We start from the raw sequence: 16,027 nt of genomic DNA on the forward strand, positions 1-16,027 counted from the left end.
TTTATGTTTTTGTTTCCTCCATTAAATGTTTACTATCATATATGTTAAACCATACGAGCTAAGGAGAAATTGTATTATAATACAATATTCTTTTATTGTAAGGGCCATAAAGGGCGTCCAGGTCCTCTTGGCGAGTCGGGACCACAAGGCAAAACAGTATGTATATCCAAAAACTAATTAAGAAATAAATGTTTGTTTGTAATGGAAATTAGGTATATATCATAGTAGACATAGTAAGAACCACCAAAACATCAGTAGTGTTGGGTAAACAGCCCACCCCTAACATATATCATACAAATAAAGCAAATCAACACCTTATTTTGCAGCCTGTCATTTGCATATACCCAAAACAACCCAGTTTTATACGGACGTTCTCATAACAGGCTAGTTTTGCTCTCTTCACAAACTCATTTTGTTGATAAAAAGTTCTTAGAACACACTATAAGATTGTGCTTAACTCAAGCCACCCAATGGCTTTATACCCATATGCTGAGCACTTAGGTATGACTACAATGCCAAAGAGCCAGTCAATGTGTTTATCTGCACATGCATTCATAAGGGTGCTCATATGTAAACTTAGACTGAAGGACACACATAATTGTGCATTTTAGTATACTCTGTATAAGTTGCTGTGACCAGGCTATTACTAACTACCAGCTCAATGTGAAGAGTCTGGGAGCTGAACATCTTGACACCCGTCTGGCCATCATAAGCATTTAACTGTAATTAAGTGAAAAAGCAGTATTGCCTAAACACTGCTGTCATGGAAATCAGCCTCCCCCTGCACCTTTATGTCAAAAGGGCACAGTCAGCTGCATTATGCCCAAACACTTTTAAGACAACCAAGGAGAAAATCAAAATCAAAGTAAGATAAAACCTTGCAGCTAGGATCTCTCCCTCTCCACTAAAAAATATACAGAATTTCCCTGGACATTAAATACAAGTTTTTGTTTTTTTACACCATCATGATAAATTCTTATTTTATTTTTTCATAGGTTGTTTCTATTTTGCAACAGCATTATTTTCATACCTGTGGAATATGAAAAAAAAAACCAAGCAGTTATATGTTTTCAGTAATATTAAATTATATATTCTAATTCAATTAAACCTTTTTTTTCTAATTACAGGGCACAAAAGGAGATGTAGGCATTTCAGGGGAACAAGGAATTCCAGGACCTACGGTAATGTATAGCCACCTATTCTTTGGAATAAATGTCAGCATAGCCTTACTGTGCTAAGGAGGGATATCTGTATACAGTAGGCTACAGGTTACGCGGGCATCATATTCCTCTGGTGCCCCGTCTTCCAGTACAGTAGTACATAATAGGGATAGGCAGCACCAAGTCTTATTTTCTATCAGCATGTGACACAACATGTGGTACTTGTGAAAAAGATAGGACAATGAAACTTCATAAGCATTGGCCTCAGAAAGGCCACTTGTATGCCTTAGGAATTTTCTATGTAGTCATATATGAGCTGTAGCTATTTGTTTGATATCCCATTTTTGTACACAATGTTACAGTAAAAAAGATATTGGGGAAATAGTATATTTTTCTTCATTATTATTATTATTATACAGGATTTATATAGTGCCAACAGTTTGCGCAGCGCTTTACAATATAAGGAAGACATTACAATCACAATACAATTCAAGACAAGATAGTAAGGATGGCCCAGCCCATGAGGGCTTACAATCTAAAAGGGAGGTGGAAGTGATACATGAGGAGGTAGCTGTGTTGGGATGAATTGTTTGGGAACGTGATGGTTGAGTGGTTAGGTTGAGGTGGGATAGGCTTCCGTGAAGAGATGAGAGATAGACGGACAGGTTGGGGTAAAGAGTTCCAGAGGATGGGAGAGACTCTAGTGAAGTCCTGGAGGTGAGCATGGGAGGAGTTGACGAGGGAGCTGGAAAGCAGAAGATCTTTTGAAGAGCGGAGGGGACGGTTAGGGTGATACTTTGAGACAAGGTTTGAGATATAGCCGGGGGCAGAGTTGTGGATGGCTTTGTAAGTGGTTGTTAATATTTTTAATTTTATCCTTTGGGCTATTGGAAGCCAGTGTAGGGATTGACAGAGGGGGGTTGCAGACACTGAGCGGTTGGTTTGGTGAATGAGTCTAGCAGCAGCATTCATGATAGACTGAAGGGGGGATAGCCTGTGTAGAGGTAAGCCAATGAGGAGGGAGTTGCAATAGTCAAGACGAGAGATAACAAGAGTGTGGATAACTAAATTTAATATATAATGTTAAAAAGGATCATTCTCTTCTCTGTCATTTGCATTGGAATGAGAACAGGGCTCCATGCAGACTCCACTGACCCCACACAAAACAATTTGCTATCTGCCAAGAAAAATAGATGTGCTGTATACAGTATATGGGGTGACTTGTGGAAGCATGGAAAATGAAGTTTATAAAAAGTGTGCACCTTTTTCCCCCAAAGTGTAAATATATATATATGTGTGTTTATATATTATGCCTCGACATATAGATTGATCATATGCTGTTTTTGTTGTAAGACTTTACATCTTTGAAAACTGAGGATTTGTTTGTGGGTGGCCCACATCTATAAAAAGGCCTGCAGAATTAGCCTGTTTGTAGCTGGTAATATCTTGTATTACCCAGACTCTAAGCATAATCTTGGAATGGCTCTTAATGTAATTGTAACACATAATTCTCACGTAGCAGCTGTGGTTACATCTTTATTCTTGCACCCGAGGAAGATAGCAAGAATTAAACACTTGTAGCGCTACCCCCGCAAGGGCCGCTGTAATATACGGGCCTTCTGTCCCACACCAGTGATGACTCACCCTCACCTGGACCCAAGTAACACCAATACACCGTTTATACTTTTGGATGGGCTTTATTAAACTAGCAATAAGCCCTGGAAAAAGATAAACTGAATAACAGGATAACAATATCAAATGAACTCTATTCACTTAGCAGAACTGCTTTACTGTATAATTACTAAATATTACCTGCAGCCATTACAGTTAGTGCAGAATGCTACTGCTAGACTAATAATAACTAGTCCTTTCAGTCATTACCACAGCTCTTCCATATCCATATACAGTGGCTGCAAATATGTAGAAAAAAATAAAGATGTGTCTTTTGGCAATTAGCTACTGAATAGCCTAGGCCCAAGATACCCAAATAAACTATTAAAACCATATATCACAACTAATCTGTTCTTAGAATGCAATCATAAGGTTCATGGTTCTTTTTTCTAATCTAGTCCACAAGGCGCCATCACTGGTCATTTGTAAAAAAAAACAGACCGCTTGTTTATTGCAGCTTATAGTGTTTATTATCTTCTGCTTATGACAAAGTTGTTTTCACTTTTACTATTCTAAAGTGATTAGATAACTGTTAATTATATTATTATTTGTGATACAGGGCCCTTTGGGAATTCGTGGTTACCCAGGGCTCGCTGGATCCAAAGGAGAAACTGTAAGTATATGTAAACATTGGACATTTGAAATGGATCTTTGTAATCCTATGGTCCGCTTAAAAGATTTTGTTATTTAGCACACTAGATATTATCATTCAATAGGGGGTATGTGTGTGCGTAATCCTTAAAGACAATGCATCCCAAGTCCCAAGTTGTAAACAATGGGGATTAGGCTGCACCAAGTCTTACATTTTCAACTGTGATGACTTTATTCTTATTCTGTTTCCTTCTTCACACTACATCTGGACATTTATAGCTAAACTTAGCAAGAGAATTGTAGGAGAAAGGGGGCACAGTGGATATTAAGAGGACTCGGAAAGCTTTTAATAGTCCAGAAGACATCAAACCATCATCTCTTGTTTGATGGTCTGGGCAGTTTATCAGCAGTTCTTACTAAAGTAAGCACAACAGGAGGAGCTTGTACAAAAGGAGGGACAATGAAACGTTATGACCCTGGGTCACAGAAAGGCCTCTATATAGTTATATATCAGCTATGTGTTTGATATCCCATTTTTTTATTTGATATTATCATTCAACAGAGAAAGAGAGAGTCTGTGTGTGTTAAGCATTACAATAAGATATTAACTTTTGCAATACACTTGCTTATTCTAATCCGTTTTGATGCTTACCATCTACTGTGTCTGTAGAAATATATCAAAAACTGGAAGATCCCAGGTAAACCATGTAAGCATTGTAGGAAAATGTACTTTTTGGTGCTCCTATTTTAACTGGTATTCTAAATGATATCTTCTCTGAATTCCACAGGGACCAACAGGATATAAAGGGATGATTGGATCAGTGGGTGCAGCAGGCAAACCTGTAAGTTTATATAAAACTATACATTTTCTTTGTCACATAGGAAATGTGTATTTATAGCATAATCTAAAAGAATACATACAGTAGGTTTATCAATGTTTGCTGCTCAAACTGTCTTAGGAACCTAAATCCATCTAGTTTGACAATCTATCAGCCACTGAGTGGCACAGTAGTTTTGCTGTAGTAGATTTGGTGTGTCTGACTTATACTCTGTAAATGAATTACTTTTCTCGAAGTGAACTCTGCTCTACCCAAAACTCTAAAATCTTTCAAAAAAACAACAGCTACAAAATAGCAGCTATGTCACAAAGACAAAAACAAGTGTTAATAAAGTGTACGTCCTTGCACAACAAAATATTGTTAGGTACAATGACTTATACTTTATTTACACTTGTTTTTGTTTTCTTTTGGTTTAATGTAAATAGCGCTGTCTTGGACTTTACCAATTTGTTTTTGTAATGTGTTCATTTTATTATACCCTGTGACCCTATCCAGAGGTGAGTTCCTCTGCACAGCATTATATTTTGTGCAGTTAGAAGTGATAGAGGTGAAATTCCCCAACGTCTTAGTGCAGATTTTTCAGTCCTCATTAAAGAATACCCGAGAGTCCAGGAGCATTTAATTAAACTGCACTTAGGGTGGTTATTATCACTAATGAGCACAGCCTTGCAGCGCTTTCACTTCTTCATGTCTGTTTCAGGGTGAGGAGGGGCCAAAAGGGCCCCCTGGAGAGCCGGGAGAAAAAGGAGATAAAGTGAGTAATTTTTTTCCCTCTTTAATATTTAAATATCATTATTAAATATGACACAAACAAAAAATATTCTTGTTCTGTATAGAGTTCTATAAAAATGAAATGTGTTTATGGTAAGATAAACTGGAAGAATTCTATTTGCATATATTTCTACATACCCTCATGAGTGCAAATGTGTTCTACATATACTGTGTTCATATACACACACTCCATAATATGTACATGCATACTATTCAGTTCGTGTCAGCGCATCTAACTTACATTTTCCTAGGTAGACTAGCTTCTAATGTATTTAAGGGCTTAGTTCTTTCAGGAACCTCATTGCAATAATGTCAAAAGACCTTTCCCTATGTTCATTTAAGTAACAGAGTCAAGTCCATTCATATGAGGGGAGACAATGTACCATGCTTACCCTAAGCCTAGCCCTAACCCTTAAAGGCTATCACATAATTAATTCCCCACCTTCCTCTCGCAGTGATGTCACCGCACTTATAGTCCACTTGTACTCCACTTGTAGTGCATTCATTTTTTTCTCCGTTTCGAAATGTCTGTACCTCAGTACAGACATTGATGGGAGGAATAATCTGCAGGAGCCAAAGCATTCCACCTAGAATCCACTGATCGCAGTTGCACTGCTTTACTGACTTATGTGTGGACTAGACATTATTACTTTTTACATTTACCCTATATTAATCATGAATAATAATATTATAAATATCAATGCCTTTTAATGAAGAAATGCATAAAGCTATAAAGGCGCAGTAGAGGCTTTCATAATTGAGTATCCAAACCACTGAGTGCATTCTGGCAGCTGGCAGGGGACAAAAAGTAATACAATATCATCAAGGGGGCTCACAGTGAATCCCAGGTATCCATAAGTGTCCAGTCATTACTAAGATCTCTAATATATATTGCCATGCCACTGTTAGACAGAACTGTAGTTAGTTGGGGTTTACTGAAACATGCAGGGAGTATAGCTGTGTTTAAATTACTGGAGAAAACGCTATTGCCTTACAAGCACCAACGTATTTTCACAGTCTCCATAGATCTCAATGTATACCTTTGCACATAAACTCTATTATAAATGCTTCTAGCACACTGATACAAAGAAACATACTTTTATACATAGGGAAAAATAACATTAGTTTTTAAAGATTTGACATACATAAAATGTGTATCTCCTGTTGAGCCAACATTAAAATATACAATGCATAATTCATTTTCCCCTATCTAACCAACACAATATTGTTTCAGGGGTCCCGAGGTGTCATTGGACAAATGGGAGCAATGGGTCCTAAGGGAAACAATGTAAGTTTTAATTTTTCAACGATACACACAAATACATTTATTGATTTGTACAGCAATAGCTATTAAACAAAAGGTAAGAGGCACAAGAAACAGAAAACAAAGCCAAAGTAGGCAAGGGCTAGAAGGAGATGGGAAACGTGGATACATTTATAGCTGCAATGAAAAATAACAATTACAATTTTTAATGAATGTTACTCAAAAGAAAGTAACTCTTCAATGAATGATGGAACCAAGGATCTGTCAACTTTTCTTATTCACGAGTCGGAGGAGGCTCTAAAATACCATAGATGTCCTCTTCTGTCTCTCACAGTTACTTGGTTCTGTTAACAATTTCATTTATTTACAGATAAGAGGTGCAACATTGCCTGTTTTCAAATATTTTTTTCATTCCTAATTTTTACTGTGGATTGTCCACAGCCACCCATAAAGTTTGGGACAGTTCCTAATATAAAACTAGACCTGCTGGTCCTGAAATGATTAACATATTATCACAGGAAGCTTTTTGTACATAATTTTCCTGTCTACTTGATCATTGACGCACTCTGTTAAAATAAATGGCCTGAGCTGCCTACAGGGCTGCTAACAAGCAGAAGCTAGATCTTTCCATATCTGCTTTAGATGCCATCACTTGCTGTGTAAAATGATTTTCTCTTATTTGTGTTCTACAGAGAATTATAGTAATTGCTTGGTTTGCAGGCCATGTTTTAGTGTTTCTTTGAACTTTGACAATATATAATTATCACTGTTTCCCATCTGAACTAATGTTTTAGTTTTCATTCAGTGTGAGTAATGTATTTTTTTCAGAGCCGAGAATTATTCACCATTAAATAGTTTCATTGTGTGAATAGGCTAGACTACTCATTAATATTCACATTTCCAGTTTAGCAAATTACAGACTAAATGGTGATTAGTAGTAATATGTACCCATGCCCATCTTCATCATCAGAATTTTGAAAACGCATAATTTCCTTTAATTTCCTTTATGCAGTCTCAATGTATTGTTTTCATTTAGGGTCTCCCTGGTATTGATGGAAAAGATGGAACTCCTGGTGTTAATGGAGTAAAGGTAGGTACCTCATTAGTTCTCCTGTTCTGTGGCATATAGCATGCTTATTTCCATATTTTGCTTCCCAATTCATGTTTCTGTCTTGTCTAGGGCAGCCCTGGGCAAAATGGCATCCCTGGTTCAACTGGTCATCAAGGCTTAGCTGTAAGTATATGACATGACTTTACTGCTTAGTTATAAATCTCGTTTCAACTTTTCTCAGGTCAAGTCCTCTCAAATGACTCTAATTGGTAAAAAGTTAACCCAATTCTAATATTTGGTTATGGATAGGTACTGGTGATTTTGATCAGTTACCAGTTTAATACTGGCCATACACAGAGCGAATTGTGGTCGATTCTTGATAAACTGTATAAAAATTTGATCGGTTGGTGGCACTATTAGAAGCCTTTTGCCTGACATCCTTTGATCAGAGAATCAAAGGAGCTGGGTGTAAAATTGTCGGCTGAATAGTGACTAGAGCCAATCAGCTACAGTCAATGTTTGGGTATTCTGACGCCGGTGGGTGTGCAATACAATACCAAAGTCTGGCAGGGGATTCCCTTCATCCACACTGTTCAGCGTAGATGGAGGAATCTGTTAGGCCTTGAAATCCCACTCTTCTTCTTACTGCTAGATAAGCCTAAAGTTGCAGCAATTTGCTTTGTGTATTGTTATTTCTAAATCCAGTGGGGAAGAGGCATTGTGATAATGGACATGCAGCGGATGAGCTCAGTGTTTTGTGAGTGACAGAGTAGACTGCACATGCGAGGTTAGGCAAGCTAAGATCTCATAGCCAAGTTCTCGTTCGTAATGGACTTGGGCTGCACATCCAATGGTCGGTCTGTCCTGCCATCTAAGCAGGATGGAGAGGGGTAGCCCACAGTAGAAGCAAATTCAGTAAGAATAATTATGAAAAACAGAGGACAGCATTTGAATGTACAATCAAAGCTGTAATGTATAAGTATTCTTTCAAGGTGAACTACATTAACATTCATTTTAGGTGATAATTTAAATAGGTATACTTCAGTATTTTAACCATGTTGGGTAAATCTGTAAATTGTCCTGTTATGACACACTATATACTGTGAGTGGCATGCCACAGATTCCCAGGCATTTTACTGTATATCCTGACTGTGCATAATTTATGGCAGTTGTTCCAATCCAAAAAAATACAATTGCTGTGAAACGTCTTACAATATCTTACATATAGAATGTGCATACTATTAAAGTAGAAACGTATATCTAACCTTTTAACAATTTTGTTGCAGTTTTAGGGCTTGGAGAAAATGCAGATAGTTGATCTCCTAAACTAAACAATGAGAATCCTTTGTTACATGTTCTGTATTCAGTTTAAGTACACAAAAGCTTAGTGGAGTATTTCTTTAATCACCTATTCCTGTTGAAAATAGCTTTTGTCCACAAATGGAATCTTTTCCCAGTACTCGCTGATGCATTAATGAGATTATGCATTTATTAGAAAACGAATTCCTGTGTCATCTACAAATCCTGACTTTCTTATTCTTTTTCAGGGGTTACCAGGACAACCAGGCACCAAAGGAGGTATTGGTCAAAAGGTATGCATTGGTGGGGTTATTTAACTTGACTATATAGTTATCCTAATGCTAGTAATAATAGCTTTTTCTGGTAGTTCTGAATGTAATTAGAGGTATTCTCAGAGGTGTTTATAACTTTAATGCTGCTTGAAGGGAAGTGTGAAATTGTTTCTACCACACCAAGTCTCAAGCTTTGTAAATATTCATTAAACAGTGTAAGAAACAAAGTGCTAATAGGTTGATGGTTGTAAACAAGGGATTGCAGGGTTTCTTTCCTTACAAACAAATGTTCTGATTTAACAGTCCCCCTGACTGCTTTAAAGAACATTTTGTACAATCTTGACACGCATGTTACAATCTAAGGAGCTAATGAAAAAAAATCAGGTCATCCAGATGCTTTCATTTTCTCTCATCCAGTTTCATTATTGGATTTTATTGATTATGACTTCACACATATCAAATCCCACAGTAACTTTGTAGTCATTTAAAAGGAACATAGAGACAAAATGGGTAGGTCACCATTTCCCTTTGGAAAGTTTAGTTGTCTGGCTGTTACTCTGATTCAGAGGGTTCAGTGCTTTGCATTGTTTTCTGGCAATGAGAAAACATATTAGATGTATTAGATGTATACCAACGTGTACATCTAATACTACAAATATTACATACAAAAATGTTTTTCTAACACTTTAACACAGTGATAATTACATTAAGATGATCTCTTTTCTTGTGGAGTTAAACACATTAAAGCAACAATTGTTCCCTTTTAAGTGCAAAATAAACATGTTATTTATATATATATATACCTTGTGTCTCCTCAGAAATTAGGTTAAAGTATATGTATAGCCAAAACTTTTTTTTGTATAGAGTAGGGAATGGTTAAACCCTATCAGATTATTGTTTGCTGTCTGCATCGCATTCCGGAGATTTTCTTTCACCTTCTTCTACAACCATAGTAGTGCTTTGGGGTCCAGGGTAGAGGAGGTGCCTACTCAGGACCAGGAGGAATGTTTATCCTGTTTCTGTCTTCCGTGACTACCCATATATATTAGTTCCACAGCAGCCAGGACATGTCTGACCAGTTCATATTAAGTTTCCCCTATATCTACTTTAGGTAGGTGAGAGAGTGTGTATATAACACACACCTATCAGCCATAATGTTTTGACTACCGACAGGTGAAGTGAATAACTTTGATTATCTCATTACAATAGCACCTGGAAGTGGGTGGGATATATTAGGGACCAATCAGCTATAACATTATGACCATCCACCTAATTTTGAGTAGGTCCCACTTTTGCCACCAAAACAGCCTGTTGAGAAATGGACTCCAATAGACCTCTAAAGGAATGTTGTGGTATCTGGCACCAACCCGTCAGTAGTGGATCCTTTAAATCCTGTATATTGCGAGGCGGGGCATCCATGGATTGGAGTTTTGTTTTTCCAGCACATCCTACAGATGCTCAATTGTATTGAGATCTGAAGAATTTGCAGGCCACCTCAGTCAACACCTTAAACTTGTTGTGTTCCTCAAACCATTATTGATTCATTTTTGCAGTGTGGCAGGGCATATTATTCTGCAAAAAGAAACCACTGCCAACAGGGAATATCGTTTCAATGTAGGAGTGTACTTGCAACAGCAACTTGCACTCAGCAACAATGTTCAGGAAGGTGGTATGTGTCAAAATAACATTCTTATGAATGGCAGAACCAAGTTTTCCCAGCAGAACACTGCCTAAAGCATCACACGGCCTCTGCCGGCTTGCCTTCTTCTCATAGTGCATCGTGGTGCCATTTCTTCTGCAGGTAAGTGACACACATGCACCTGGTTATCCACATGAAGTAAAAAAAAATGTGATTCATCAGACCAGGCCACCTCCTTCCATTTCTCTGTGGTCCAGTTCTGATGCTCACTTGCCCATTGTAGACACTTTTCGTGGTGGACATGGGTCAGCATGGGCACCCTGACCCGTCTGTGGCTACGCAACCCTATATGCAACAAACTGGGATGCACTGTGTGTACAAACACCTTTCTATTGGAACCAGCATTAACTTTAACAGCAATTTGAGCTACAGTAGCTCTTCTATTGGATCAGACTAAACGGTCTAGCCTTCACTCCCCATGTGCACTAATGAGCCTTGTCCGCCCATGACCCTGTCTCCAGTTCACCTTTTTTCTATCCTTGGACCAATTTTGGTATGTCTTGACCACTGCAGACTGGGAACATCATACAAGAGTATGCAGTTTTGGCGTTGTTCTGACCCAGTCATCTAGATGTTCCCTTGCTGCCTAATAGATCCAACCCACTTCCAATTCCCAATGTAATGAGATAATCAATGTTATTCACTTCACTTTGAAGTGGTCATAATGTTATGGTTGATCAGTGTATATACTAACACATTAAATATATATATATTAGGGATGCACCAATACCGTTTTTTCAGTATCAAGTATGAGTACCAATATTTGTTTTCAATAGTCACCGGAAGTCTAATGACTCACCCCCCCGGCTTCCTGATTAGAAAAGGAGCCAGACGGCGTGTAATGCCTCGGTACCGAGGATTTCCGATTAGTCGGGAATCCGGCTCCATGCTCCATGCATGGAGCTGTGTTTCGGGTCAATCAGAAAGCCGGGGGAGATTGTAATGACTTACCGCCCAGGATAGGCATGGGGAGCATTTGGGCAAGTATGAGTACTCGGCCAAATACTCGGTATTGGCCTCGATATAGATACTAGTATTGGTGTATCCCTAAAATATATTTATCAGGAAGCCCGGCGGTGAGTCATTACCCACCCCCGGGCTTCCTAAATGACCAGGAAGCCAGCTCCATGCTCCCTGGTGATGAGGGAGCATGGAGCCGGCTTCCCGACCAACCAGGAAGCCAGACAGCGTGTAATGACTCGCTACCCAGCTTACTAATACCGGAAGTTCCAGCAATGAGATAGGCATCAGGAGCATTTGGGCGAGTAAGAGTATTCTCCCAAATACTCATTATCAACACTGATACTAGTATCAGTGCATCCCTAATATATATTTAAAGAAGAACTCCGTGGAAAAATTGTATTAACCCTTGTAGTGTGGCTGCCCCTGCACTGCAAGGGTTAACTGCTCATTTATTTCTAGGTGCTAAAAAAAAATGTATACTCACCTGATCATTCCAGCCGGCTTGTTCTTAGACCGGGTCCCTAGAGTCTCTCTCCTCCTCCTCTGCAGCGGTCTAAGAATCCTTGTTTCATCACGCTTCATACAAGTGTATAGATGTGAGGACACTGAGGAACATTCCATCTGTGCAGCAGAGGAAGAGACACTCTTCAGTGACTGGAGAAGAAGGGAGTTGGCTCTGTAGTTCGGTTAAGTATAATTTTTTTTTTATGCACAGACACAAACGAGCAGTTAACCCTTGTAGTGCGGGGGTAGCCCCACTGCAGGGGTTAATAAAACTTTCCTCTGGAATTCTTTTTTAATGTGTTAGCAAGTGTATATATGAGTTTAATGTGTATTAGTGTATGTGTGTTTAATGTGTGTATGTGCATATAAGGTGTTAGTTTGTGTGTATATGTGTATGTTTAATGTGTGTGTGTGTATGTTTAATGTGTGTGTGTGTGTTTAATGTGTGTGTGTGTGTGTGTGCATTTAAGATGTGAAATTATGTAGAATGTCACTTGTCGCTAATGTGGCCAGTGAGGTAATGATGCATGGAGCCAGGTGAGTATTTACTCTGCTGTGCATAATCATCCTGTCACTGGTAATTTGTCACCAGCATCAGGATCACTACAGTAAAATCAGCTTTAGCATGTGTGTTAGTAATATTGACTGTGGCCCTGCAGAGAACTATGTTTCTTAGTCTGACTGAAATGATACAGAATGTCAAGAAGGGTTGTCAGTGGAATTCCCACTGACAGTAATACAACCTATTTCCTACTGTCACCAGTGCAAGAGGACACTTTAATCCTAAGTCCTGCTGAATGCCAATGCATAAAGGGCACCTTTTTATCTGACTTAACACAAACCTCCTTAAGTTGGTAGTCAGTGAAAAGAAGAATACCTCCTTACATTGGTAGTCAGTGGGCTGAAGAAAGCCCACTTACATTGGTGGTCAGAAGAATACTCACCCCCTCCACTTTGTTGATAGAAAGAAAATACCCCCTTACATATTTTTACTTCTACCAACTAAAATGTAGGTGGACATTCTTCTGCCCACTGACTGCCAATGCAAGGGGGTATTCTTCTTCCTACTGACCACCAATGTAAGCTGGTGTGTTTTTAAATGGCTTTTCCTTTCTGTCTGGCAAGGGGGCCCCCATACAAATGTTGCTATGAGGCCCTGTGATTTCTAGTTAGGACCGTACTTGTCACTGCCACAGATGTCCCCATTGGAAGATGTATCCTCTTCTTTTTGTTCCGGTGACAGCTCTAAAATTTTTGATTTCCCATCCCTCTTTGTCTTGACTCTTTAACTCTTTGACTTTGAATCTTTGTCTAGATGACAAGAGTCACCAGAGCCAACAGAGAGGATGTTCTAATCCTACACTTCTCTATCTAAAACAAAAAAAACAAAAACTTGACTTTACATACACTTTTGAATGGTGTAAAACAGAATGCTAAATACATTTTTATAACCTGTCAAGACATGTTAATAATACATTTATTTTTTATTTAAAGAGTTTACATAAAAAGGAAATAACTTCCAAAACATTTCTAGAAACATTCCTATTAACATACTCAATTTAATTTGATCCTGTAACCCATCTTACACCTATCATTGACTTTAGAACTGGGACTGCTCTGTCAAACTGAGTAGTCAATTTACATTTTCCTTATTCCAGCAGTAAAGTATATACATTTTACTTTGTGAAAATGAATTTCAAGTAGTAATCCCATTCTTTTCTATGTGGTTGGTTCACATCCATGGGCCCACTCATACCTATGCATGTGCATATGCATACCTATGTATATCTGTGAATGGGCCCTAAGACACATATTTAAAATGCATGTAATATATGACAACATACTTGTATATATGAGCCATCAATATTAAATAATTATACAGTGATTTTCTTTTAGGGTGAACCAGGTTCACGTGGAGAGCCTGGATTCTCTGGAGCTCCAGGAAAACAGGTAAGTACTTCACAAAAATGTTCTTATAATTATTTCATTGCACTCAACTACATTTGTTGTACCACCTTTAGTGCAGCAAAACAGCTTAAAGACCGTCCACATCCAAAATCAATATTTCATTTTTGAAAGGGCGCTTGAAAGTTAACTCACATGCTGACATGAAAATTGTGTCTTGCTCCTCCACTGGATTCTTCATAACAGAAAAAACTATTGGGGAATCTGGCTGTAAGAGTGACCCCTTTATTTTGGTCTTGTGAGAGGGACTAGACATACAAACTATTGTGAGAAAATGTTACCTTTAGTAACTCCAGAGATATGAGAAGCTAACCTAGCAGGGGACTCAACCTACTGGCACTCGGTGTTGTAGATGGAGTTGGTCTTTAAAGTACTATTAAACTCTCATTCTTTTTCAATAATGAATCCAGATCAAATGTACATTGCCCAGCAAAGTATTTCTTAAAATTTTTGTCCAAACACTTACAGTCGTAATGTTTCCAAACAGTTGACTCCAACTCTCTCAGCTCTGCTTCCCTGAACGTCTTGTTCAGTACAACATCACAAGAGATAGCATAGTCTCCAACAGTTGGATAAGGGAGGAAGGAGGAGTAGGGAGGAGGGGAGCTGCTTGTTCTGCAGTGCCTGCCTGTTTATGGAGACACACACAGCTTATGAGTACATACAAGGGTGGCTCTATAGGACCCTCAAAGGGAAAGGACCCATTATATAACAGAATATCAGGAGATGATTCTGCAGGAAACTATTGTAAGCGTCCGTTGTAAGTGATTTAATCGGTATTTGAAATAGCTTAAAAACCTTTTTCTTTTATATAATTTTAAGTAACTTCCATATGGTTATATTTGTTATTGTTCTACTGTAAAACACTGTAGAAAAAAACTTTCAGTGTGACTATATTTCAATTTGAATAGATTAGATTACTTGCTTAACTATAATTACCTGTGTTATATCAACTGCAGCACTACTACAACATATAACGTTCCTAAAACAGAAAACAAGTGAAACATACAAGCATGTCCCTATGCTGTTTTCAGATGGTATTTTTATTTTTCAGTAAGTAATATTGTTGTCTTTCAGGGAGAGAGAGGTCCACCCGGAGAAATTGGCCCCAGGGGTATTGTAGGCATAAAAGTAAGTATGTTTTACATTTGACTCTATAACATACTCACAATGATAAAGTCAAGAAGTTGAGCTGTGCTTTCTAGCATTTTACTGTGAATGTATGGAGCACTAACTAATATGCTGAAATGTAAGTTTTAATCATATACAAATTCTTTGTAATTTTTGTTCTTTATCATAGGGGGATCGTGGTGAAAGAGGACAGGTTGGACCAGTTGGTGTTCAAGGAAAAGTGGTGAGTAGAATATGACATTAAAGTTATAGTAAAGATGACCCAGTTTTCCGGTTAAAACCTAAACAAATGGCTTAATAGAAAACAAAAAACAAAACCCAGTAACATTCAGACTGGATTATTGGAGTATATGATGCTGTTGTGGTTTATACCACTAGAGGGCACATGGCTGCAAGTAAATGCTTTATTCCATCATAGGATGCTAGATGACCTGTGCGAGATTCTTAACGAGCACAAAGGAATATTACTCATTTTTTGCTGGTCTATAAAAACATACAACATAAAATACTAATCTCATAATGCGATCCCTGAACACAAACATAATAGAATTAAATTAACTCTATACATTAACAAAGAAAACTAAAACATGAGCATAAAAATAATCTTATTTCACAGGAACAGTTTTATAGTGGTGTTTATTTAAAGGTGACTGAAGAATTAGTGTATATAATCATGACAGTAAAAAAAAAAGCAAAACAAAATAGAATTCAATGGTTTAATAGTGGGGCACGTAGGGATAATAGCTTGGCTTGATAAGGATAGGCAATGGCTTTGCAGGGACCATTGCATAGCATTAATGTACACTTCTAGAACACCAGCAGCTAACTGTACTTGAGGCAGGCTGCA

The 16,027-nt window shown here is 38.0% G+C and overlaps 1 protein-coding gene across 1 annotated transcript in view; it reads left to right on the forward strand.

Moving 5' to 3' along the window:
• Nucleotides 1-16,027, forward strand: part of COL9A2 (collagen type IX alpha 2 chain) — a 66,608-nt gene that overhangs the window by 35,066 nt on the left and 15,515 nt on the right. Inside the window, exons 12-23 of the mRNA XM_018576758.1 lie at nt 103-156; nt 1,128-1,181; nt 3,391-3,444; nt 4,211-4,264; nt 4,962-5,015; nt 6,267-6,320; nt 7,333-7,386; nt 7,477-7,530; nt 8,895-8,939; nt 13,981-14,034; nt 15,127-15,180; nt 15,350-15,403. Coding sequence (XP_018432260.1) covers nt 103-156; nt 1,128-1,181; nt 3,391-3,444; nt 4,211-4,264; nt 4,962-5,015; nt 6,267-6,320; nt 7,333-7,386; nt 7,477-7,530; nt 8,895-8,939; nt 13,981-14,034; nt 15,127-15,180; nt 15,350-15,403 — 639 coding nt within the window. The remainder of the gene's footprint in view (nt 1-102; nt 157-1,127; nt 1,182-3,390; nt 3,445-4,210; nt 4,265-4,961; nt 5,016-6,266; nt 6,321-7,332; nt 7,387-7,476; nt 7,531-8,894; nt 8,940-13,980; nt 14,035-15,126; nt 15,181-15,349; nt 15,404-16,027) is intronic.

Source organism: Nanorana parkeri, unplaced genomic scaffold (assembly GCF_000935625.1).
Source record: "Nanorana parkeri isolate BGI_ZX_2015 unplaced genomic scaffold, ASM93562v1 scaffold76, whole genome shotgun sequence".
NCBI lineage: Eukaryota > Metazoa > Chordata > Amphibia > Anura > Dicroglossidae > Nanorana > Nanorana parkeri.